Source organism: Cucurbita moschata, unplaced genomic scaffold, assembly GCF_002738365.1.
Source record: "Cucurbita moschata cultivar Rifu unplaced genomic scaffold, Cmos_1.0 Cmo_Scf00027, whole genome shotgun sequence".
In the NCBI taxonomy this organism is placed as follows: domain Eukaryota; kingdom Viridiplantae; phylum Streptophyta; class Magnoliopsida; order Cucurbitales; family Cucurbitaceae; genus Cucurbita; species Cucurbita moschata.
Window position 1 is genome coordinate 1,713,294 of NW_019268543.1, and position 25,247 is coordinate 1,738,540.

The 25,247-nt window shown below is 39.7% G+C and overlaps 5 protein-coding genes across 5 annotated transcripts; 1 reads left to right on the top strand and 4 right to left on the bottom strand.

The window, feature by feature from the left end:
* The first annotated feature begins 899 nt into the window (after nt 1–899).
* On the top strand, nt 900–3,149 carry LOC111462703. Its single transcript, XM_023106401.1, has 4 exons — nt 900–1,477; nt 1,564–1,678; nt 1,751–1,865; nt 1,959–3,149. The coding sequence occupies exons 1-4, from the start codon at nt 1,377–1,379 to the stop codon at nt 2,693–2,695; spliced, it is 1,068 nt and encodes a 355-aa protein (XP_022962169.1). The 5' UTR covers nt 900–1,376; the 3' UTR covers nt 2,696–3,149.
* A 1,005-nt stretch (nt 3,150–4,154) lies between these two features.
* LOC111462700 lies at nt 4,155–6,395 on the bottom strand. Its single transcript, XM_023106397.1, has 4 exons — nt 6,032–6,395; nt 5,814–5,960; nt 5,351–5,725; nt 4,155–5,161 (listed from the first exon to the last, which is right to left on the bottom strand). Exons 1-4 carry the CDS (start codon nt 6,332–6,334, stop codon nt 4,253–4,255), a joined length of 1,734 nt encoding a protein of 577 aa, XP_022962165.1. The 5' UTR covers nt 6,335–6,395; the 3' UTR covers nt 4,155–4,252.
* Nucleotides 6,396–9,453: 3,058 nt separating this feature from the next.
* LOC111462698 (EIN3-binding F-box protein 1-like) lies at nt 9,454–12,908 on the bottom strand. Its single transcript, XM_023106396.1, has 2 exons — nt 12,582–12,908; nt 9,454–11,972 (listed from the first exon to the last, which is right to left on the bottom strand). Exons 1-2 carry the CDS (start codon nt 12,604–12,606, stop codon nt 10,093–10,095), a joined length of 1,905 nt encoding a protein of 634 aa, XP_022962164.1. The 5' UTR covers nt 12,607–12,908; the 3' UTR covers nt 9,454–10,092.
* Nucleotides 12,909–15,492: 2,584 nt separating this feature from the next.
* On the bottom strand, nt 15,493–18,803 carry LOC111462553 (phospholipase D alpha 1-like). Its single transcript, XM_023106160.1, has 5 exons — nt 18,538–18,803; nt 18,426–18,434; nt 18,256–18,309; nt 16,300–18,160; nt 15,493–16,217 (listed from the first exon to the last, which is right to left on the bottom strand). The coding sequence occupies exons 1-5, from the start codon at nt 18,622–18,624 to the stop codon at nt 15,784–15,786; spliced, it is 2,445 nt and encodes an 814-aa protein (XP_022961928.1). The 5' UTR covers nt 18,625–18,803; the 3' UTR covers nt 15,493–15,783.
* Nucleotides 18,804–19,269: 466 nt separating this feature from the next.
* LOC111462552 (RNA-dependent RNA polymerase 6) lies at nt 19,270–25,052 on the bottom strand. The gene is made up of 3 exons (XM_023106159.1): nt 24,789–25,052; nt 20,736–23,458; nt 19,270–20,450 (listed from the first exon to the last, which is right to left on the bottom strand). The coding sequence occupies exons 2-3, from the start codon at nt 23,448–23,450 to the stop codon at nt 19,575–19,577; spliced, it is 3,591 nt and encodes a 1,196-aa protein (XP_022961927.1). The 5' UTR covers nt 23,451–23,458; nt 24,789–25,052; the 3' UTR covers nt 19,270–19,574.
* Nucleotides 25,053–25,247: the final 195 nt, after the last annotated feature.

Genomic DNA, 25,247 nt, shown 5'->3' on the forward strand with positions numbered 1-25,247 from the left:
ATTAAAATAAAATAAACGGGTTTATATTTCTCAACAAATCTCTATATTAATAATTCATTTAATTAAAAAACCTTTCATTAAAATGTATAATTTTTAATTAATATGAGATTTAATTGACATAAAATTTCCTTTTCAACAGGAAAAAAAACAAGGGAAAGTTGGTCCACGGAAAAAGAGGCGAGTGCTGGAGAACACGTGGCAAGCATGCAGAAGAACTGATCGGACGGATAAGGATGAGTCAGGATAAAGTATAATGGAAACGCATGATTGGTTAAAAAGGGTTGCTGTGTTGTTGCATACCGCACTGAATCATTTCTCGTCTGGTGGGAGCCACGTCAACGTGAATTTCTTCCTACCTTAATTGGTATTAGATATTTAAAATTATTATAAACTCCAAATTACATGATCATGAATTTTAAATTTTCTTATTTGAGATGTTGTCTACATTATCTCGTTACATATCATTATTAACCTCACTGTTTTAAAACATGTCTGCCGGGGTGGTTTCCACACTCTCCTCACTGTTATGAGATATCACACTATCTACTAGCAGGAGTAAGGGTGGGTTTGAACGGTTAAAACTTTTAATTAATAATATTAATTTATGCAAAATCATTTACTAAAAATTAGAATTAAAGAATACTAAACATTATTATAAAAGTAAATAGCAATAATTATGGGAATTGACTTATACCAACAATCAATTGCAGCATTAAATGGAAGAGACAGCAATAATTTATTTATAAATGGTTTAAGCGTTAGAAAAATACTAAATTAATAATCTTTAAAAAAAAAAACATAGTTGAAAATTTGATTAAGACAATCATTTCCATTAAGAAAAAAAATTTAATATATATATATATAAATGAAAAGGGGAGAGTAAATGACATGAAAGCAGGAGAAAAAGGGAGGTGTTAGGGAGAGGAGCAGAAGGAAGGGAAGGATAAGAATGGAAAAATGTGTAAATAATTTTTTGGAAGTTTGTGAAAAATGGAGTTATGGTGGACATTTGTTGCAAAATGGGATTGAGGTTGGGGCTGGTTTGGGCCACCGACGGTGACATTATCATCAGAATTCCCCCCCTATGCCTACATGAATGGTCAGGACTCTCGCAAGAACCCCAAACAGAGAAATAAAAAATTAAAAGAAAAGACTGATGGGGCTTGCGGAGGGAGGCATGTGGATGAGTGGGGGACACACCAAACTCATCACTTTTATACAAAAAAACCCTTCCTTTCAAATAATTGTCACACTTTGGTGAGGAACAACACCAAGAACGGGAGGAAGAACGGGGAATCAATCAATCTTCAGTACCATTTTCTCGCTTTTCTTCTGCATTTTTGTTGGGGGATCTTCTCTGTTGTTGTGTTGAAGATATGCCAAGACCAGGTCCAAGGCCTTATGAGTGTGTGAGAAGGGCTTGGCACAGCGATAGGCACCAACCCATCAGAGGTTCTCTGATTCAAGAGATTTTCAGGTCTGCTCTGGTTACCTTCTTCCTCTTCTTCTCATCATTTTTGCTTGAATCTCTCTGTTGGGTTGTTTCTGATCTGTGTATGTTAGGGTTGTGCATGAGATTCATAATTCCTCCACTAAGAAGAACAAAGAATGGCAAGAAATCCTTCCTGTTGTTGTTCTCAAAACTGAAGAAATTTTGTACTCCAAAGCCACTAATGAGGTTTTCTCCTTCTCTATTACTCTCTATAGTCCATGTTCTTTGTTTAACCTTAGTTTTCCCCTCCTTGGATAGGCTGAATATATGGATTTTAGTACACTTCGGGACCGCTTAATGGACGCCATTAATACCATTATACGCCTTGATGAGAGTACAGAAACTGGAGACTTCCTTCACCCATGCATTGAAGGTACTTGAAATGTTCCTTCTTTGGTCCCCCTTTGAATCCTCTTTTTTGGGGCTTTGTTTTGATCCCTTCTGGTAAATTTCATTTCCCTTTCAGCTGCTCTCAATTTAGGCTGCACACCCAGAAAAGCTTCAAGGAGCCAACGCAATAATATCTCTACAAACTATCTTAGTTTTAGGAATCAGGACTCTCCCGCCTTGTCTCCTCCACCAATGACAGTGAGGAATTCTCCTTGTGTCCCTTACTTTTGGAGTTTGGCTAAGCCTGTGGCCAATGATTTAGGCCATTCAGGGTTCAGATGCCAATGCCTTCTACCTCCTGCTCATACTTCCACCTCTCCAAAGTTCCCTGCTTTGTTAACTCCATATGGTTTGATGGAAAATGCTCTTCCATCCAGCAAATTCTCTGTTTATCCGCTATATTATGGCAATGGTGTTCGGGAACGACAACATTCTGGCATCGAAATCACTCCGATTTCTACGCCTGTTATGGAGAAAACTAGTGCCTCTGGAAGCCCATGTGATGATAAATGTGATCTAGCATTGCGGTTGGGTCCTCTCGCAGCGTCAAGCTCGAGGAGCTATGGAAACAAAACTCCGCTTCGTGTTCTTGGTTCGGGCAGTTCATCAGACGATTGTTCACCAGTGATGGAAAGGAAGGTTCCCTTGATTCCAATGGTAAATTCATATGGCTTATCTGAGCACAATACATTCGGGCGAAATCTTGAAGATGAATGTTTCGATGCAGAAACGAGGATGAGAAAACGAAAGGCAGATTGTAGTCATTCATTGAATTGGCTCCCAAAGCTTCCTTCCAGTAGGTTCATAGGGTGAATGTTAAGAAACAACAGAATTATAGACGAAAGAAAGGTCGAACGGACGAGTTCCTCAGACACAAATCGTCCCCGAGCGGACGAGTTCATCTAAAGAAGCAACTGGGTGAGGTTACTGTCTGTGGAAATGGGGGACAGAGAGGCATTGAGGCAACAAGCTGATATATCATATGCTTTGGTTCTGTGGGTCCTTTTGTTTTTTTTTTTTCCTTTTGCTTTATCATCTTTGTTCTTTTTGGGAAAGGGCTGAATGAATTGATGATTGAATGTCTGGATGGAAGTCTCTGCGTTCAACTTTTAATGAGTGGTGACATTAGTTCTCTGTGGGGTCTCATATAGATAATTCTTGTTTTATCCATTGTTAAGGTACACAAAGCTTGCTGCTTTTGGTTAAACTTGCTTTTTCATATCAGGAAGTTGCTTAGAGAAACAGAGATTCAAACACATTTCATCAACATGATGATGCTACGACTCATTTTCCATTACATGCCTCATTCTTCCCCTTTCCCACCCGTCATTATTCCGCACTTTTTGCTCGTAACACCCCGTTGCTAGTAGATATTGTCCTTTTTGGGGTTCCCTCAAGGGAGAGGTTTCCACACCCGTATAAGGAATGTTGTGTTCCTCTATCCAATTGATATGAGATCTCACAATTCACCTCTCTTTGGGGGCTCAGTGTCCTCGTTGACACACTGCTTGGTGTATGACTTTGATACCATTTGTAACCGTTCAAGCTCACTGCTAGCTAGCATATATTGTCCTATTTGGGCTTTCTCTTCTGGTTTTAAAACACGTATACTAGGGGGAGTTTCCACACCCTTGTAAGGAATGTTTTGTTCCTCTCTCCAACCAATATGAGATCTCATAATCCACTTCTCTTTTGGGGCTCAGCGAGCACACTGCTTGGTGTATGACTTTGATACCATTTGTAATAGTTCAAGTCCACCACTAGCTAGTAGATATTGTTCTATTTGGGCTTTTCCTTATGATTTTAAAACACGTCTACTAGAGAGAGGTTTTCATACCCTTATAAGGAATGCTTTGTTCATCTTTTTAACCGATGTGAGATCTCACAATCACCTCCCTTTGAAGGCTCAGTGTTCTCGCTGACACATTGCTTGGTGTATGACTTTGATACCATTTGTAACAGCTCAAGCCCACCGCTAGCTAGCTAGCATATATTATTCTATTTGGACTTTCCCTTTTGGTATTAAAACACGTCTACTAGGGAGAGGTTTTCATACCCTTATAAGGAATACTTTGTGTTCCCCTCTCCAACCAACGTGGGATCTCAAAATCCACCTCCCTTGGAGACCAATGTCCTTGCTGGCACACCGCATGATGTATGACTTTGATACCATTTATAGCAGCCCAAGCCCATCGCTAATTAGCAAATAGTGTTCTCTTTGGGTTCTCCTTCTAAACTTCCCCTCAAAGTTTTAAAACGCGTATGCATGACCTAAAGAAAGCAAATCGGAGTTTTATTTGCATAATGAGCGAAATCTGGGAGAAGCTTTACACTGTATACATAAAAGGATTGGAGTTTTGGGGTTGTGAATTATGATACAAAGTCTTGATCAGAGAAAATAGAGCAAGGGGAAGTTGACAAGGATGAAACAACAGGGCTACTAAAATGGAAGTCAATCTGCAGCCTCTGATGGGGTATAAAATTACAGCTACTCTGCTTCTCCTGCTCTTCTTCCAGCTCTTCAATGGTTATGGCCGCAAGAAACCTTTCAAAAAACTCTCTGCAGCACTCTTTTCCCTTGCAAACCAATTCCCCGACCTCTCCTTTCTCTTTGCTCTCGTACATCAAACTCGAGCTATCGAACTTCAAGATGTAGGCTTGATTACACCCCTCGAACAGTCGTTCCCCCAGCGAATCAACAATGTAACAAGCATCCTCTTCCATCTTAAACACGAAGAAATGATCGTTCCAACTCACGATGTAAACTCTCGTTACGTAATTTGGACAAGTTTTAGTAGTATTGATCTCATTCCATATTTGCTCGAACGACATTGCTTCCGACAAGCAGTTGAATTTCTCCGGGCTGAAGAACCCCACGAATGAATTTTCAGCTGAAACAGTGATCGGTCGGACATCGGCTTCCATAACGGTCTCGAGGTCGAAATGCTTGTTGGGAAAGGAGTTTGAGTAACAGTGGTTATTGCAAAGCTTTTGCCATTCTGATGAACCTTCCATTATGAGGTTGTCGAGCTCCGGTCGTGTTGGCATCGCACCGTAATTCGAGTGCAGCCAGTGGGTGATCACGGCGACTATCGCCGTGCAGGCGCTCTCACCACCCGCCTTCTCACTCCGCTGGTCAAACGAGCCAAAGAACACCTCCGTCTTCAGCTTTGCCTTGCCATCTCTACTAACTATTTCTTTAGTTTCCCACCTCCCTCTGCTGTCTTCTTTGTTTTGTTCATCAATTTCCAAAGAAATCTCTGTGCTTTCTCCTTTCTCCTATTATTTTTATATAATTCAAAGCCATTAATGTTTATATAATCACATGAATATTATACTTTAATTGATGACATTATTGATAACGGTCTCTATAATATTACAGTTGAACAGGTCAACGGATAAGAATCTCTTCCTCACGGTTTCAGAGTCAAATAAGGAAAAACAGAGTTTTATTTCCAAAGGGCATACCGTTTGAGAAGTGATTGAAATGGGGGCGGTGGGCTCGGTGTCGTGTTGCTGTCGGTCAACGGAAACTCCGTCGTTGACCGCCGTGTTGGTCTTCTCCGACCACGGCTCCACTTTCCCCTTAGAATATCTAAAGCTGAAACTCAGCCGCCTCTTCTTGGACAACAATTTCCCCAGCTGCTTTTGATCGCCTCCATCTTCCTCCTTTGGATCCGCAAAACCTCTGTTTTGACCGTCCGATGAAACCGCTTTACCCTTGTCTCTGTTCTTCTTCCTGAAGCTGGTTAGATCTTTCAACGCTTTCAAAAAGCCCTCCTTGTCCTGTTGCTGTTGAATCGGGTCCGAATCATCCCTGACCTCCACAAAATTCACACGCACCTTCAAATCCAATAACCCATCAAAACCCATAAATTAAAATCTCAAAAAAAATTTCAAAACAACGATGAAATTCGATCGAAGTTCTTACAGAAAGCGTAGCTTGATGTGGAGCACCCTTCAACGTAATCGGAACATTTCGCTCCACTATGGTCTCCATTTCCAAAAGCATTTCCGCTAAATTCAACGACGCCTTCCCTAAAACAGAGAATTTCGTCTTGGATTTTGTGGATTCTTCCTGTAATAATTCATGAATCAATAAATTTCAAAAACATGGATGAACAGGAAGAAAAGTGATGATAAACGTACGAGTAAGACGTAGAATTTGGTGTCCCAGGAGGCAATGGAAGAAGAGTCATCGGCGAACTCGAATTCACAAACGCTGAGGAATTCGTGATCCCATTGGAGGGTTTGTTGGGTTTGGATAAGGGCTCGTTGGGCGGTGGTGCGGTCGGTTTGGAGAGGGGATTTGCCGTAGAAAGGAACGGATAAAATGGAATGTCTGTGGGGACCTTTCCATTTGATTTCAATGGCGATTGCTTCCTTTTCATTACCGAATCCATGGAGCTTCAAATCTCCCAATTTGACCTGGAATTTCTTCATTTTCGCCATTGATAAGGTGAGGAAGAAAAAGGGGAGAGAAATGTGGTATGAAGGAAGGAGGAGGAAGGGAGGCGTCATATGAAGAGTGGGTCAGTGACAGGCTGACAGGTTTTTTTAATTTGTTTGGGGGAACAAGTCCAGCCCGCGTTTCCGTGTAAACCAAAAGCCTTTTTTCGGGATTAAATATTTCTTTTTTTTTTCCCCTAAAAAATTTTAAAACCCCACCCTTTTTGTTTTTTTTTTAATTCAAGGAAAATTTTCACCATATCAATTTTCACGTGATTAAAAAAATATTTATGATGTTAAATAAAAAAAAGATTTGGGTATCTTAATCCAGCGCATCTAATGATGTGAAAGTTATTTATTTATAATCAAATAAATTACAAGAATATGGAAATGGTAATAAATGGAAATAACATTAAATGGAAAGATATTTGTAGTAAAAAAGCAAATATGTGATATTTGCCTCATAATAAAAAAATATTAAATATGATATATATGGTAAATTATAATTTAATATTAAATATCCTTAACACCTCCTTGCAAGTTGAGCGTCGGATTGAATGAACGTGAAGCTTGGATCTAAAAAATTCAAAGAGATGTCGAAAAACACTTTACGTGAAGATGTCAACAACCTGGTTTAGAGGAGGCGTAAAGAAACACTTTCTTGGCCATCGAAAACTGCAGAGGCATCGCCGCTCAGCAGCGAAGCAGCCTTGGCTTCGGCGAGAATATGTCTAACCCATGAAGAGGGATTGTCGCTTAGCGACGATGCTGCTTTGGCTCTGGCGAGAATATGTCTAACCCAAGAAGTAGAATAGAAAACTTAGAGCAAGGGACAAAAACGTTGAAGCCGGAAGAGTCGTCACAGTGGGTGAAGGAGCTAATTTTTGCGAGAAGGGTGGCGGCGACTTGGTTGGCGAAAAGGCCAATGCAGCGCCCAGATTCCAAAGGTAAATCTCTACAAAAGGTCGATAGGTTTAAGTTAGGGTTTCTGTGAAGGATGAAGGGAAGATTGGGAATAAAATGAGAGAGGCTATGTTGGCTAAGGAGAAACCGATTGTATTGGAAAAGGTGAGGTTGCATGTACAAAGGATGGCGAATGGTGATTTGGAGGTTAAAAGCGTGGAGCCGAAGAGTAATCAATCGGTTCAGCATGTGGCAGCCATAGAGACTGCCCCTACGGCGTCAAAGCCGCCAGTGGTGGTGGAAAAGAATAATAGAGGATTCAAAAACCATTGAAAAGAAAGGATCGGGGTTGTTAAACTTAAATGGCTCTGATACCATGATAATGTTTGCTTAATCAATCGCACCTAAATGATGTGAAACTTATCTATTTATAATCAAATAAATTAGAATATGGAAAGAGTAATAAATTAAAATAAGAATAAATAGAAAGATATCTATGGCAAGAAGGCAAAATTTGCCTTATAATAAAATATCAAATATGATATATATAGTAAACTATAATTTAGTAATAAATATCCTTAACAAGGTATAAGTTCGAGCGTTCCAAACACCTAATCCTAAAGAGTGGACGAGTTTTTCTCTTAAAAAATGATATTAAGAATGTAAATTTTGTCCAAGTCTAACTTAAAATATATTAAATAATTAAAATAATAAAATTTATATCGTCAGCCCATTTTATATATATTATATAATTCTAGCATTTGTAATACTATTTTTCATTTAACAAGTCAGCTTTTCCTGGTTTGTCAATTTATTTTAATTGAAAATAATTTATAAATTCTTCTTAAATTAATTAATTTTAATAAATAAAGTTTCACCTAAAAATAGGAAAATGGACAAACACTATCAAAAATTATAAATTTGAATGAAAAAAAAATGTAGATTTAATGCTAAAAATTCTATAGTTTTTATTAATTTCTTATCATAACCTTTCAATTAATAGCTTTATTTAGGGATGTTAAATTCATTAAATGCAACCTTATAAATTCAAGACCTAAAATGATAATTTGACCAATAAAATCAACGGCCTGGTTTTCTCTCTCACTTATTGCTTACGTGGTACTCTTATTGGAGAGCGGTCTACGAGACTTTAGCCACGTCACAAGTCGGTGGATCATACGACCAATATGTGAGCGACACGTCATCAAAAAACAATAAAATGGTACGAAAACGCGGCCGAATTTATTATTATTATTTTCCGGTGAAAAGCGCGGGAAATGAGATATTATACGTAAACGACAAATCGGTCGTACGTTGTAAGAAGAAACGGTTTCCCCGAGACTTAACTTACGGTCGTATGTTGGATGTTGGATTTTGTTAAATTTTAATTTATTTTATTTAAAATTATGTTAATTAATTATAAATTATGGATAAATATTTTTTAAAAAAATTTAATTCTCAATCCAATCTAACCCAAACTCTTGGCATGGATGATAAGTAAGCTTTTGCTCTCTGCGGAAAAATAGCTCGACGCTAGAATGATGAAAAGCTTAACACCTCTAATTCTTATTACTTTACAATATTCAATATGAAAAAAAAATAAAATAAAATGAAATGGTCGTCTTATTCAAAACCTCTTCTCTCTTCTCTCCCACTTTTCTCTCGCACCGTTCTTATAGAGAGAGACGCTTTCACATCTTCTTAACTCGAATGGCAAATGGCTGGGAAGAGGAAAGGTTCCTTTTTTTAGGGTACCCCCGGGAACAAATCCAGTGAAGACGAGGTGGGGCCTGTATCTCAGAGGATTAGAGCACGTGGCTACGAACCGCTGAGTTATATCCCTTCCCTTGCCTCCATCGAGAAATAGAACTGACTAATCCTAAGGCAAAGAGGCGAGAAACTCAATGCCACTATTCTTGAACAACTTAGAATTGGGTCTTCCTTCTTTTCGCACTATTACGGATACGAAAATGAAAATAATGGGAGCAAAATTGGATTCAATTGTCAACGGCTTCTATCGTAAATAAGATTGATGGCAAAAAAATGATGATTATACAAACTTTTCTAAAGAGATGTTGAATGAGGTTTTATCCAATGAACCTAAAGTTGAACCGAATCGATTCGGATTCAAAAAAGTTAACCGAACCCAACATGAAATGCTCATCCAACCCAACCCCTATAATTTGAGTTGGGTCTGTTCGGGTTAACAACGGTTCTAGATATCAGATGCTACAATTTTATTCGGATAACAAAATAAAATACATAGCGGATTCTTATATAAACATAATATTGGATACTCAACTTATAAGGTTACATCACAAAGAACATAGGTGGATCTGTGAGTCATTACATACAACTTAGTTGCAAAAGGCAGATTGGTGCCTGAAAAACGAAGGCCTGGTATGAACTAAAAAAACAATCCCTTGCGAACAAGAAGATTGTGGTGGCAGACTAGCATAACCCGCTGCCAGGACCAAGGCCCCTGGATGGAAAGGCACCAAATATATTAAAGCAACCAGGAAGATGATTTGACCAGGCGATCCATAAGCCCTACCCCTTTGAGCAAAACACAAATTCAAACGTAACCGCAAGAAACCGAGGCGTGGCTCGGGTAACACAGAACCTAATAACCTAGAACCAGAAACTGGGAAACTCAGGGAAGGCTGGCCATCAATCAAAGTGTGAGGCATCTCATGTGAGAGCCTAAACACTGAAAAAAAACAGACCCCATTTAAGGGAGATCTGTAAAAAAGGAGAGATTGACCATATTCCCTGGAAAATCGACCCGAGGTTATTAGATGACGAAGACCCATACCCATGGACCCAAAAACTACAGTCTACTTATAAAAGCTCCTGGCTCAGTAGAGGATGTCGCATCGATGGAGCTGAGCCAAAAGCAGCTCGATACTCGTGGTGCTGATTGAGTTGCAGTGTTTAAGATTCAAACCGAGGAGGGAGTCGCCCAGTTTTACAAGAGCAAGCAAGCTCTTGTCAGTTAAGGTAGAACATCCAAACATAGAAAGGATCTGCAGGTTGAATTGGTTGGCTTGAGCAAGGGCTGCAACTCCAAAATCAGTGATACGACACTTGGAAACGTCGAGATCATTAAGCAATAGACAGTTCTCTGCAATGGCTACTAAGCTTGAATCAGTTATCTTCAAACAACCATCAAGATTGAGCAATTCAAGAGTCCAACCATGAAGCTTGGCCAAGGATGTAATCACTTTGTCGGTTAAATTCATACAGCCACTTAGATTGACCTTCACCAATCCTGCTTCACAGTTCTTAAACAATGGCAGTAGCCCAGAATCTGTAATGCCATTGAGCCCAGATAAATCCACATGCTGAAGCTGGGGGCATAGCTTGCTCAGAAGAGATAAGCTTGCATTACCAAACCCAGGGCAATTGGAGATGGTTAATGACTGAAGCGACTTGCACGAGGACACTGAAGGCAAGTTCAGGCTCGAATCCTTGATCCCTAAGCAGTGTACTAGAGAAAGAGCCTTTAACTTTGCACCACAGTTTAAGATGGTACCAAATAAACCCAACTGGGTTATCCTGTGACACTCCTCCAATTGTAAGTTCTCAATGGAGGTAGCAGCCTGAGCGAACGAGACCATTCCCTTGTCGGACAAGAACGAACATTTTCGCAAGCAGAACTTCCTTAAGTTCGGGCATCCCTTCCCAATGGATTGTAGCCCGACGTCGGTCACACCATGGCAAGACACGAGTGTAAATGATTGCAACTTTTGCAAACCATGACCATTGCCCATGGCCCAAAATCCCCTCTCAGTAACATTTGTCAGGCCAGTAAGCATAAGATCTGTAACTGCCCTGCCGTAATGTCCAATGACAGCAAGCGACACGTCAGTGACATTTAGACCCTGGAGCTTTACCTTGCTTAAGGTGTACGAGGTGGACGAGAACAAGCTCACTATTCCTTGATCCCCAACAAGGGGGCAGTCCCGGATCGAAATAGACTTCAAATTGGAACAATATTGTCCAATAGCTTGAAGGCTTTCATTGCCAATGTTTGCACAAGATTCTATTGTTATATCAGTCAGATTCGGGCAGTTTTTGGCAAGTTCCAGCAAAGATTTGTTTGAAATTCCAGGACATTGACATAAATCGAGCTTCTCTAGGAGTCGACATCCTTTGGCAATCTCAATCAGACCTTCATCTCCTATAGAAGACAGATTCCACAAAGAAATAGCTTTAAGGGAAGGACATCCATAGGCAACAGCCTTAAGGCCAACGTTCGTAACCTCACAGCCATGATTGCCTCCACGAATCGAAAGCTTGCCCAAGCCACCACAACTAGCAGTTCCTATTGCTATGGAAGCTAGTCTTACATCTGTCGCCTTCTTCCCTTCCAAGTTTCGTGAAAGACATCCATCGTTCTCTGCCTCGTTCTTAGGCTTCGAACTATGGAATTCATTACCACTTATGCTGCTTAAAAGCATGAGCCAACGTTTAGAAACGCAAGCACAGAGGCTCCTCGTCTCTCTATCAGGCAAGCGCCTGAAGATTTCAAAGAGGCACTCATCTGGAAGAACTTCAATAGATGCCTCCTTCTTTTTGAGTATTTCTTCACTAGGCACAAATGGGGCGCTGACTCTGGACCTCTTACGAAGAGGATAATATACGTCCACACGACGATCAAGGGACAAAAAGAGACTCGTATCCTTGGGGTTCGGATAGATTGGTGCCCCAGGGAAAAAATCCTCACTTTCTGTGACTGCAAGAACATGAGAGAAAGAAGTTAGTCGAAACGTCCTCCTACCGAGTTCACTACTCGAGTGAGCGTACCCCGATGAATCACACACCAAATCATCATTTTTCTACTTAATAAAACCACAAAGTTTGTCTGATATTAGAAACTAAAGCAACATATCAATATCTAACACTACTGATATCATTCCTACCGAGAAATCTACAATAAGATCCTCATCAAAATCACAGCTAACGTTCTCAGATTGAGCTTCCTTGGAAATCCCAACAAGATTTGTAACAAATAGCTCACAGCCACAAGTCCTTACCATAAACCTTAAAGTTCACGAAATTAAACTCTTCAAGTCTTTGACACAATTGATCTAAAACCGTATAAACTCTAGGATCTACAAGTCACAACACAGAAACATACCCAAATCCAAAAAGGAGTTAAACCATATCACCACACCCTCCAAAACAAAGATCCAAAGTACAAAAAATCAAAAGGAACCAAATAAACGATCTGATAAAGCACAAAAAACCCACAAAAATTAGGCATAAATTACACTTGAAAATCCTACCATTCAAAATCACAGAACAAAAGGGGGGGGGAGAACCAGAGTTAAAGAAATCTTACGAGTAAAACCAAAGATCTTAGCCATGGGTAGCGATTGATGAAGCCCAAAAACTCGACTGTGGGCAGCAGGCCACCAAAAAACCCTCCAAAGAGAGCAAAAAGGAGAGACCCAACAAAGGTGAAGACGACGATCACCAAGTTTTGAGGTGAAAAGAGCTTAAGCATGAGTTAGATGGAAGCCAAAATGACATGAAAACCCTATCAGATAGGGAAAAAAGGAAACAGAGAAGAAGAAGAAGAAGAAGAAGAGGGCAAGGGGAAAAATGAAAGGCAGTGAATGAATCAAATAGTCTTATTGACAGTTGAGAAGTGAAGGATTTGATGCACGCTACCACCATTAACCCACATGCAATGTATTTGCCCTAAAATGGTGGACCTTCCTTGCCTATATTCTTCCACCTAATCAAATCTTTTCTTTTCTTTTTTATTGAAAAGATTGGATTTTTATTACCCTGTTTGGATGCTCCTCTATCCCCTATCCTTATTCTTCACTGGTTCACGACATGTTTGGACACTGGGTTATCCTACTTTTACAAGTTTCCCCCAAAAAAAGATCTAAATTTTCATTTTAATTGTTGATATTCCATAGTGGCATGTGAATGGAGAGTCTTGTCTTGTCTTTTATTTATTTATTTATTTATTTTAAAGCAAAATTTAAGAGAAATTATGAAATTCGACCACTTGGTGAATTTGCAATTAAAAAAGGGGACCAACTTGATGAATGCTTTGAGCAATGGGGAAATTCCCATCTTTATCTCTCTGACTTGTTTTCAATTCAAACCAATCAATGAGACCAACTTGTTTGTTTGAAAACTACACCTCCCGATTCAAAGTTATTGTATCTCAAGCTAACCGCTAATAAATATTGTCTACTTCAGCCTTACAGTTTTAAAATGTGTCTACTAGGGAGAAGTTTTCCACATATTTATCATGGATGTTTCGTTCCCCTCTCTAACCAATGTAGAATCTCATATACACCCATCTTTTTGTAGCCTACCAGTCACCCAATCCCCTTTAGACATTCACTGACCCACCAATGGATTCTTTCCCTAACTTCATTGGTTTAAATTTAAAGCCCTTCCCTATCATTCAATTCCAATACGCCGACTAGACATACGTCTAAAAATTAGAATTTAGACGTGATATTATTAAAATTATATAGAAGATTAAGATTATAGAGTTAATAATTGACGGTAAAAATTATAGACGTTTGAAACATTGACTGACCCACCATTGACTCTCTTATATGTACGTTTTTATTCATATATTGACCGTAAGAATAAAAATAAAAATAAAAATAAAAAAATCTATAAGGATATTTTTGGAACATCGAGAGTAAAATCGAAATTGTCCGTAAGTCGTAGGGGCATAAATGGAATTTCGTTGTGATTATGCTACTTTGGGATATGATCTCCACGATTTCATGAATCATTTTTCATTTAATAAAGATAGACCATTTGATGTCATTTTATTATATTAATGGGAAGAATAAAGGCCCCAATAACTAAATAATATATATATATTTTTTAATTAGTGCATTTAAATCACAGCAAAGGGAGGACTTTGGGATTGTGCATGTATGTTCATCGCTAATCAATTAATTAATAATTAATTAAATTGCAAATTGCTGCCAGCATCGAGGGCCAACTTTGTATGAAATTTAATTAAGCAAATTAAACTATATAATAAGAATGCTTTATTTGGTGGTAAATCGGGCCTTAATTAAAATAATGGTCGACAAAAAAAATCACCCTTAGGACAATTAAATTGGATTGTTACCCATTTTATATTTTTTTTTCATATTTTTTTAAATAAGAGCATCTTTGATATCATATCAATCTCGTAAGTTGTTCGTCTAGTGTCGCTTGCTTTGTCACTAACCTATCAGCACGAACAATCTCGTAGATATCCTTTGTGCGCATAATTCTAACCTTTCAGTACCAACAGCTTTGCAAATATCCTTTGTGTACACAGTCCTATATGTGCATACACCTCATCGGTTGGAGAGGGAGAAACGAAGCATTTCTTATAAGGGTATGGAAACTTCTCCCTAGTATACGCGTTTTAAAATCATGAGGCTGTACAAGGAAACGTAATGAGCCAAAGCGGACAATATCTACTAACATTTACCCAACGTCCTTGCTGGCACACCGCCTTGTGTCCATCCCCCTTCGAGGCTCAGCCTCTTCATTGACACATTGCCTCATGTCCACCCCATTCGGGACTTGGCCTCCTCACTGGCACATTGCCCAGTGTTTGACTTTGATACCATTTGTAACAGTCTAAGCGCATCCCTGGCAGATATTGTCTTCTTTGAGTTTCCTCTCAAGATTTTTAAAATGCGTTTACTAGAGAGAGGTTTCCATACCCTGTTAAAATGCGTTTACTCGTTCCTTTCTCCAATCAATGTGGGATCTCCCAATCCACCTCCTTCAAGGCCCAACTTCCTTGCTAGCACCGCCTTGTGTCCACCCCCCTTCGAGGCTGAGAGCCTTCTCGCTGACACATCGCCTCGTGTCCACCCCTTCGAGGCTCAACCTCCTCGTTAATACATTGTCTTGTGTCCACTCCCATTCGGTGCTCAACTTCCTCACTAGCACATCGCTCAATGTTTGGCTCTAATACCATTTGTAACTGTCTAAGCCCACTGCCAGTAGATATTGTCCTCTTTGGACCCATCCATAGCATTGTCTAGTGCGGATGCAGGGCAGCATCCATGACGGCTTCTTCTCTATTATAAGCCATTAAAGCACAAAGTGATAAAATCCAACCTCTTTAAGGACATCTATAGCTATGCTTCTTTTGCCATAACTAGGAGCCTTGGAAAAGAAGCTTGAGATTATCCACCATCTGAAGTATAAGAGCGCGCAGGTATTCGCGTCGAGCTTGCTTGATGAAGAAGCAAAAAATAAATATGAAAGATTCCAAATGAATGTAAAATACTCTTGAACAATACATGACAAGTTAATGCATCTATTTGTTTACCCTGCAAGCTAAGGGAAGAACCAAAAAGTGGCCATAAATCCTCCTTTGAACGTGATCTACAAGACCCAGAAGCCAGGAAATGAAGCAATTTATCATCAATTAAGTAATCTAAGGACTAAATCTTTACAGACACATCATATTTACATCATTTGACCTCTAAAACAAGCCTAGGCACGACGAGACGAGACGATAACAATTGGGCTCAGCCGAAATGTCATCAAGTGGTCAGGTTTGGAGGTAGATAATCAGACAATTGCCCAAGAACACGAGCCTTCGTGTCAGGGAAAAGTTCAAATTTTTTAAGCGCCGAGATCGACCCATTGGGGCCTACTTCGATGGGGTAGGAAAGAAGATGACCAGGAAGATCGCCATCAAAGGTATCGTCCGAGTAAAATTGCCAGTTTTCTAAGGCGAGCTTGTTTACGAATTGGACACAGTCTTCACTCTCCGGGTTATGGAAGACTTTGTCAAACAGACCAAGATGTTCATACCAGAGAGCCACTCGGAAGCCATAGATTTGACCTCTTGCAGGCTCACTAGATGCCAAGTGATGCGGCTGAAAAGCTCCCATGGCTATCTCAGAGTCTCTTCCTCCATCCATTGACCTCTGGTTGATGTTTGCAGACCCAATAATTATGTATTCATCGTCAACTGAAATAGAAATTTCATGTCTTTTAAACAAGAACTCAGAGAACAATCACATAACATGGTTTAATGAGTTTTGAAGTCTTACCTATCATCATTTTAGAATGAACATAGATCATAAAACGTCGAAATTCTTGAGCACGAGCGTAATCCGAGTTCGGTTCTGGTTTCTCCGGTGGAATATATTCTCCAGTTCTCTTTTTCTCTCGATTGCCAAGGCAGAAGAACGTCAGGTAATCTCTAGGATTTGCGTCGAGACCCTTCTTCCGAAGAGCTTGAGTTATATCAGTGTACATCATGTCTAAGGTTCTCCTTTGCCAATCTAATATTGCTTGAACTGAAGCACTCTCAGGAATACCTTCCGGCCACATTGGAATCACAATATATGCTGTAAACCTCTCTCCAGCTTCAATCTTGCTTACAATCTTCAATGAAATCTCCTTTGGAATAAGATGCAAAGCATTGATGCTTTCTACCCTCACACCATTTGATTTCCACCCATAAGAGCTTCCAATGAAATACTGATTCTCAATGTATATGAAATTTTTAGCTCGGCGAATGGCGTTAATATAAGCATCTTGAATACTCCTATCTAAAACACTATCCTTCCCACTTACAAGGCCTAGTTTAGAAGCATCTTCAGGTATCTCTGGAAAGCCCTCAACAGCACCACCGTCGATAGATCGAAAGATTTGAACATTCCATGTGTCGGGGTCGTCTGATGGTAATACCATTACGGGACGAGTAATGATTTCTTCAAACTTTTGCATTGGAATCAACGAGTTATTTCCAACTTGCTTTCGCCATCTCTGCTCAAAATTGTACAAAACATCCCAAGCAACTGGCCCTTCCAGGCGGCAATGGATGTCATGCCATGGTTCCCGAGGACCGCCTTTCCTTATCGAAGAGCCTGAAAAGTTAGGCTGGTGAAAATCTTTATAGTGGATTGAATCTAGAGTTGAAAACAAAGGGTGTTTTGGTGTATCATATCTCCCATCACATAGATCAATACCACCAACAAAGCTCACGATCCTTCTTTTCCCTGTTCCTCCACCAGCTATTTCACTATCAAGCACCAATGTTTTTTGGTGGTGAGTAAACGTGGTTGCTGTCTCAAACCCCTGAATTATGGTTCTACCAACATCAGGATACCGTGGGCACAGAACGCATCGAACCTTCGAGCCCCTGAAATACTCTGCAGTTTCTTGATCGTGAGTTGCCATCAAACCATCTCGTTTGAACTCTTCAATGGAAGTTCTGTCATCCCAAACAAGAAGCAAAACAGTCACACCTTCCTCTGCTTTCTTCTTCAGCAGCTCCCCAAGAGTAATATCCTCTCCTGTTTGTCTTCTTTCTCTGTCTCTTATCAATGTTATTTCAGTATACACAGACCAACCAGTTAGATAAATCAAGTGTTTCGCATTGCTAATTGCATCGAAAATGTCCTCCCAACACCTATGAACTTCATGAAAGTTCCCTCTTGACAACCCAACTCGAGGGAGGAAGTTGTTTAAAACATGAGCATCTTGGTAAAGAGAAACTTTGCAACCCCATCTTTGCTTGAAGAATGTGAAGGGCACACCACCGAACTTCGGATCTCGGATTCCTTGGGACCAGCTCCTGTCTTCAACAACACTCGAAAATTGTAACTTTACATGGATTTTAGGACGACCATATAATGGCTTGCGGTCTTCATCTAATATTTCAACCCATCTCTCATATACATATCCCTTAATGATATCCTCAACAGGCACATAAGCTCTTCCAAGTAATGTTGCACCAACTACACCTCCATCTTTTATTGTGAATATAACATGTGACAGTGTATGAGCACAGTATATACGAAAATGATCGTTCCATTGAGGACTGTATGGCTGATCCACGATTCTCGTTCGGCCAACTCGGGCCTTATCAAGATCGAGTGTTGCGTACATTTGAGAGCCAACAATCTCCATATTGGATGAACATAGAAAATAAATGACAAACAAGAAATTAGAACCCCCTGTCACAAGATACTGCTACATCCACCAGAAAATTTACATACCTCGGGACGGCAAAGAAGGCATCTCTTCATTCCAGCAAGAAACTTTTTGGCTGACTTTTTTACATGAGAAGAAGATGAACAATATGGTAAATAAAACTACAATTTACTAGACGATGAAAAAGTATCAAAACCTGGCTTTTTCCAGTAATCTCACAATGAAATAGACTTACCCTTTTATCCTGCAATGACAAATTCACCTCAGTTAGTAACTGCAAATAATAGGACATTCTATGGAATAGAATCAACTTGACCTCATTGATGGATTAGATTTTAGAACCATACCTTCCCGCAGAAAACAGGACATCCAGTTCGAAGCTTGTCGATTCCATATATATCGGCGTGAAGCGTCCCATGAAGCAGGCGCGGCATTTATCTTTTGCAGCAGAGTTTAAAGAGAAAAGGATCCTTACTTTTTCCCCGAAAATGCGTCGAACAAACAGGAAAACTCGGATATTCCTCCATCTGGGATAGCGTAGATTCATATATATATATACTAAAAGGGAAAACGAAATGGGAAGAAGAGTATCTTCACAATTTTTTATTTGAAGAAAGAGATGAGTCATGAAGGAATGGAAGATAGAATAAGTTCCCGCCTTCGTTTCCAAGAAGCCTAAGTCTAAAACTGACCCAACAGATCACAACAACGGTATTCTTAGGAGAAGGAAGATGGGGGAAAACCCAGACCAGATGTTTACTTCTTTAGGGGTTTTCCTTCTTTCTTGTATAGCCTTTGCCGCCATGGCTACTCCAAGCCTGTTTCCCTCCTATTCTCCAAGTTTCAAATATCGTCTTCCTTCTGATATATGATAAAATATCCATATCGATTATAAAAGATATTGGAGGCATCGATGGATTGAACGATGATTCAATCTTTGATGATCACCGTTAGAACACGATCCATTTCTACACCATTCTAGAACACGATCACACCCAATCGAGAAACTAATGAATATCAGAAGCCAATTGCAGAAGTATTCTGTGATTGTAATTTGCCGATCAAGTGAAATCAGTACTGAAGAACTTAGATGGAGAATGATTGATGCTAAATTTACCTGTCCTCTATTTACAAACATTTTGAACTTTCAGAAACATCAATGGCAATATTATGTCAAGAAACAAAACTTCTGAATTTATAGTACAAATATAACTTATAGCTAACTTCACTAAGGGGAGATTTTGTAACATTCATGTTCACACGATGGTGCTACATTATATACTCCAACAAGCTTACAAAACAACTATGATTCTATATTGGCAGAGTGGTCTTGCAGCAAAATTACCTGAATCAGCTACAAAAGCATGAGACCCCGTCACAACGATCAGATCCGATCGGAAAGATAGCTCGCCAATGAGTTAATCGGCTTTGTTGGGTCGAAGCTTTTCATCTTCCGGCATTTTATCTTGATCCGTGCAAGATAATCAGCAGCAATCCAAGGAAAGCTTAACATTGGGGTGGCCTCGGAAATGTCAGGTTCTCGTAGCTCCATTGATTTCTTCAACCAAGTTGGATGGTATGCCACCTGATACCAAGCAGATGCCTTTCTTTCATACAAGGCATTCCTTTCATCGTCAGTGAGTTGCTCAAACTCTGGGCCAATGTTCTCAAAAACTTGCCTGAACTCTTTCTTAAGAGTGCTATAAGAATGCTTGAGCTTCTCCTTCAGCTCTCCTTGCTTCCTGCTACTGTACTTTGGCATGGACCAAATATGCCCGGTGACAATCTCTTCTTCCCTACTAACTTTATATTGTCCTAGTAAACCGCTCAGCTGACCGTCATATGAACACTTTTGATTCCATGCTTCTGCTATGAAATCTGCTGCTCCTGCAACTTCAAGATCTACGTCGTAATAGACATCGCCAGGAGTAAAATTTAGCTCACATGCTGTGATCATATCTTCATCGTATGCATCTCTAATTCGGCGATACATTCTTCCCAGAATTTTGGTGGACTTGTATGATTGAGTAGCTTGTTTTCCCATAAAATCTGGATATAGTTTCGGTTTTAAATGGGGAGGCATCGTCACAATCTTCCCTGTTTTGGGGAAATCAACTGCTGTGGCAGCTAATTCAGATAATTTAATGCAGTTCTCATCCAAAGCTCCATACTCACTGCGGTCAGCATGAACAACATGCGCATTGCATATTGTCCCAAGACTCTCATTAATCATATTTTTGGCGAAGAACTCCATTATATCCTATAGAATGATAAGATCAAAAACCACAAGAATAAGATATGTCAGAAGAAAATTTAAACACGCTCGCTTGATTGTCTAGATAGGCCGCTCCTCACATCTAAACCACATTCTTTCCATACAGTCAGACAAATGAAATGAATCTATAAATAATGAAAGAAACAAGCGTAGGCATTTGAGTTCACGTAAAGAGGTTATGTTAAGAGTCCAGGAAGAATGACAGAATTATGCATGCAGGTTATGATGAAGAAACTGTGTGGTAAAAAAGATCGAGTAGGAGGACAATACCAATCGCGTAACTTCGCGTGTAAGAGTCTTTACTTCTGCTGCAACATAGTTCATAGGTGGCCAACTTTTTCTACTAGGTGGAATAAGATTTTCATCCCAAGTAATAAAGTAGAGATCCCCATCCAAATCACTTCCAGAAGCTTCGTTTGTATGGGGTCGTTCACCATTTTGAGGAAACACGAGGCAATCGTATAAATGATGCAACTCAGGAGCATCAACTGCTTCAAGAATTCTCACGTCTCCAGGATGAAGGCATGGATTTTTGGCTATGACTACAGTCCCTCTTATCACAGTAAGATTGTTCTTTGTCTCATCAAAGAGAGACCCATGCTTGGAGAAACACCTCTCAAGCAGTGGAGTGGATACTTGAATGAAGCATTGGCCTCCTTGTAGCACGGCGCTCTCGTCGAAGCACCCCATACACCACCTCCCATCAGTAACAAAGATCCTAGCTTTTTCCCGAAGGCCCCAGAGCTGCGCTGCTCTTATACACATTAACATGCCCCTTAGATGAGGTTCAGTTTGAGGTTCGAAACCAGCACTCAACATAATTGCTGCTGCATTTCCTTGCTCGGCACAGGATGCCGTGAGAACATCAAACGCCACATCTGTATCAGTGATCATTCTATCCAGTTTTGAAACCATGGTCTCCTGCATACTCCAGAAAATTTCATCAGGAACATTTAGTGTAGAAAGAAGAGTTATAATCTGCCTATTAAGAAAACCTGGTTGAAATCTAGTCCATGAACAAATCTCCAAGATTCTATGATCTGATTGAAATTTGTTCATGCTTGGTCTTAAAGCAAGTCTGATCCCGTCACCCTTGGATGGCCAAGAGGCAACAACACCTTTGCAACCTGCATATCTAATTTGGTAAGCACAGGGTGGGCTCCCACCCAATTTTAATTTGTCTGCAACTTCCTGCGCTAGATCAGGAGTAATGGTACCAATCCCATCAGAGAAAATATAGTCATTCCTCTCAACATCAGGAAGTTGGTGATTGACCATGTTTCTTGGAACTTCAATTGTTGCATAAGTAGATGAAAAACACTGACCAATTCTAGCAGCACACTTAGCAACATTTTTGTTCGTAAATCTCCCCATCCAACGTAAAATACTATCAACAGTAACATCTTTGCATTCAGAAAAGAACCAAGCTGATTGGTCTCTCAGTTGGTTGGACGAGTAAGCCAAAAAGGAGTATTTCCGACCACACAAGTAAAATCCATGTTTCAGAATATGTTTCATCCTCCCAAATACTTTAGTCTTCTGGGGAAAGGAGCTTGAAGTAATTTCCTTTACTATAGGAGCAACATAATAGGTATAAACATGTGAATTGATTTTCTTCATGCCTTCATCCATGAAGGTAACCCTGAGGAACCTATCAGCAACATCCTTGAACCTTCTTAAAACCCTATTGGAGAGTTCAACTTCAGGTGGAAAACAGTATGCTTTTGATGGAGTTATTACTAATCTCCTGATTTCAATGATATCAACCAGCTCTTTAGATCTTTTCCAAAGCCTGGGGTTCTTCAACAGCCATTCTTGTACAAGTTTTAGCCTCTTACAGGCGTCCGGTACAGGATGTCTATACGTATGAATATGACTTAAAGCAGCCAAACTAACTTCATTGGGCTGGTTTCTTAGCAAATCAAAGAATCTATCAGTCATTTGGTGCTGGTTGATTATCCCTTTGTGCATTACGGCATTTACTAGAAATAACAGTTCAAAGGATATGTCTTCTTTGTAATGGATGCAAAAGAAGTGATCAGTCATTTGCACCCCATAATCTGGTTCATTCAGGATCTTGGGAGGCCGTTTGAGGGACGCCTGGTGCACTCTTTGTTCTTTTAAATAATTCATGGCATTATTCAGCTTGATACCATACCGGGGTGGAACTGAAACTCTGTACGTATTACAACGGCCAATAGCCCCACTTATCGTGAAATCTGTTGTCCGGATCCATGGATCGTCATCGTCCAACAAATCATACGGAACTGATTTGGCGATATCATCATCTGCAGTTCTATACCAAATGCAGGGCGATGAAGTAAGTTGCAAGAGAATAACGTAACATAATATATCTGTATATCTTTTGATCTGATTAATGTCCCTCACCAAGAACTCCACCTTGTAATCACACTTTAACACTGTATGCTTGTTGTTATCTTTAAAAGAGAACGCGGTATCCCTCGTGAAACAAAATTTACAGGTTCCATCAAAGGGATCCACCAGAAAATCCATTCCACTGGAAGGTCCTCTCCAAGCAACCGAAAACCCATCTTGACAAGTTAAGTTCCCTATATCTACAAGCACATTAGATAACTTAAAGGGAACCTTAGTCCTTCGCCTCTGATTTACATGGTATGGACTCTCAGGCCCCAAACTCACCTTCAACAATCTATCGTTCAAAAATAGCTCATTACGCCCCGCGGCATGTAGAGCCCCAGCAGCTGAGTCAGGTAATGCAAAATGCACAAATGCATGAGGCACCACCTTCTTATAATCATCAGATTTTACGACATCGGCGACATTAACGATGTCAAAATCTGGGTACGATTCTGGAGGAGTCCATGAAGTTTTTAATCTACACCTGTCCACAAGCCCAATTTCAGATTCAAGATAACTCATAAGATCTTGTGCTTTAACATCACTGTCAAATCCTCCAATGCTTACTTGAGTTACCACTATCTTTTCACTTTCTTCCGATCCCATTTACTTCTCTGGTTGAGAAAAAGAGAAGACAATTTCAATTTCTCGTCGTACTCGATTAATTAGTTGATAGATCATCTTAAGTCGATGAACACAGCATATATAAACCAATTTAAAAGCAAGTTGAAAAAACAAGATCATTTCATCAATAACTCCACACCCTCAAGTTGTTAGGCTAAAATAGGGGAAAAGGTCAACTTTTATCTACCAACTCTTCAAAGCAAGAGGATAGCCTTCATGCAAAAAAATAACATATTGTAGCTTCTTCTGGAAAAGGTTCTGAACTTTGAGAGTAAGAATGCTTGTTGAGTTCACCAAAATAACTTTATCTTTTCTTATTCTATCTACAACGCTAAAAGTTTCCTGAGAAAACTAATTCCCGTAGAACGCACGGACTCGTACGCCAGGGATCAATTCAGATGCACAACAGCAGCACGTTCGTGTATGAGGGAAATTTATAAGTTTTTTCATAGTCTCACACTCCATCTTAGATTCATAATAAAATGGACCATCAATGGCAATGAATGATCATGAAGCATTTCAGGAATTTGAACATGCTTTCTCTTTATCATCCATACCAAGTGTTAATATTTATGAACAAGTTAAAGGGGGAAAGGTACCACGATTGAACTTGCACTCCTACGACAGCCTGCTTAAACATATCATAATTCTACAATATATTACAACTCTTTTGGTATTCATCTCTTAGAGTTGGCTACATGGAAGGTGAAGCAGGTTTGCCGAGAACACGAGTACGTCATGAGCTAATATAATTGTAACAGCCCAAGCCCACTGTTAGCAGATATTGCCCTCTTTGGACTTTCCTTCTCGGGCTTCCTCTCAAGGTTTTTAAAACGCGTCTACTAGAAAGAAGTTTCCACACTCTTATAAAGAATGTTTCGTTCCCCTCTCCAACCGATATGAGATCTCAAAGTCCACCCCCTTCAGGGCCCTCGTTCCTCTCTCGAATCGACGTGGGATCTCACAACAATGGTAGGACGTCGACGCATTCACAACAATGGTAACTAAACAAGAACTAACCACGCATTCACTATTTTCAAGAAACTAAATATCAAAGAGTACAGCATTCTACACACACAAACAGCCATGAGTTACAATTATCAAAGAACGAGCCATCCATAAACTACAAGTTTCTAAACATTTCTAGCCTCCCCAAACAACCCATCACAGGATAAACATAAAAAAGATCCGCCCCTCCCTTCTCTCAAATTTTCTTGGCAGCCAAACAGAGTTTTCAAACAAGCCCACAAAGCAAAATCAAAACCCCAATTTCTTAAAGTACAAATGAAAAGTGATTCTGAATCAATCGAAGCCACTAACCTTGAAGAACAAGAACTTGCGGATTGGCTTCCTCTAATCGGTAATCACAAGAATCAATGATCCTTGCAGATTGCAGGAGAGTGGGAGCATTGAGCTTGCAAATGTAAGATCCGAGGGGGTATGTATAAGCTTATGGTACACTTGGGTAGCTTCCGGAGTAAGATTTGGGAGTGGACTAATTATTGAATATAGAATATTGACTGCGCGAAATTGGAATCGAACCTTTGTGGGTCTCCTTATTGGTCTTCATATCTTCACAAAATTAATGAATTCTGCTTTTGGTCCTTTGTGTGTGTCTTTGGCCTTAGCTTAAATCCCTAAACTTTTATATAAATACCAATTTAATCCATAAACGGTAATAAATCGTATATAATTAAATACCATGATATTTCTATTTATAGTTTATAAATAATTTTGATTCTTAATCAATTTATCAATCATGTATAATAAATTTTATTA

Bases quoted from the DNA above. Each gene is read 5' to 3' on its own strand.
- LOC111462700 (XM_023106397.1), bottom strand. From the start codon at position 6,334: ATGGCGAAAATGAAGAAATTCCAGGTCAAATTGGGAGATTTGAAGCTC. The intron at 5,961-6,031 runs GTACGTTTATCA...GAATTATTACAG, and splicing joins CCAAATTCTACGTCTTACTC to GAAGAATCCACAAAATCCAA. The intron at 5,162-5,350 runs GTATGCCCTTTG...TAAAAATAATAG, and splicing joins TTTCAATCACTTCTCAAACG to GAGAAAGGAGAAAGCACAGA.
- LOC111462703 (XM_023106401.1), top strand. From the start codon at position 1,377: ATGCCAAGACCAGGTCCAAGGCCTTATGAGTGTGTGAGAAGGGCTTGG. The intron at 1,478-1,563 runs GTCTGCTCTGGT...TGTGTATGTTAG, and splicing joins CTGATTCAAGAGATTTTCAG to GGTTGTGCATGAGATTCATA. The intron at 1,866-1,958 runs GTACTTGAAATG...TTTCCCTTTCAG, and splicing joins CCTTCACCCATGCATTGAAG to CTGCTCTCAATTTAGGCTGC.
- LOC111462698 (XM_023106396.1), bottom strand. From the start codon at position 12,606: ATGGCTAAGATCTTTGGTTTTACTC. The intron at 11,973-12,581 runs GTAAGATTTCTT...ATGTTCTTGCAG, and splicing joins TAAGATCTTTGGTTTTACTC to TCACAGAAAGTGAGGATTTT.
- LOC111462553 (XM_023106160.1), bottom strand. From the start codon at position 18,624: ATGCCGCGCCTGCTTCATGGGACGCTTCACGCCGATATATATGGAATC. The intron at 18,161-18,255 runs GTATGTAAATTT...TCCAATATGGAG, and splicing joins GCCTTCTTTGCCGTCCCGAG to ATTGTTGGCTCTCAAATGTA. The intron at 16,218-16,299 runs GTAAGACTTCAA...TTTCTATTTCAG, and splicing joins TCATTCTAAAATGATGATAG to TTGACGATGAATACATAATT.
- LOC111462552 (XM_023106159.1), bottom strand. From the start codon at position 23,450: ATGGGATCGGAAGAAAGTGAAAAGATAGTGGTAACTCAAGTAAGCATT. The intron at 20,451-20,735 runs GTATTGTCCTCC...ATCATTCTATAG, and splicing joins CACGCGAAGTTACGCGATTG to GATATAATGGAGTTCTTCGC.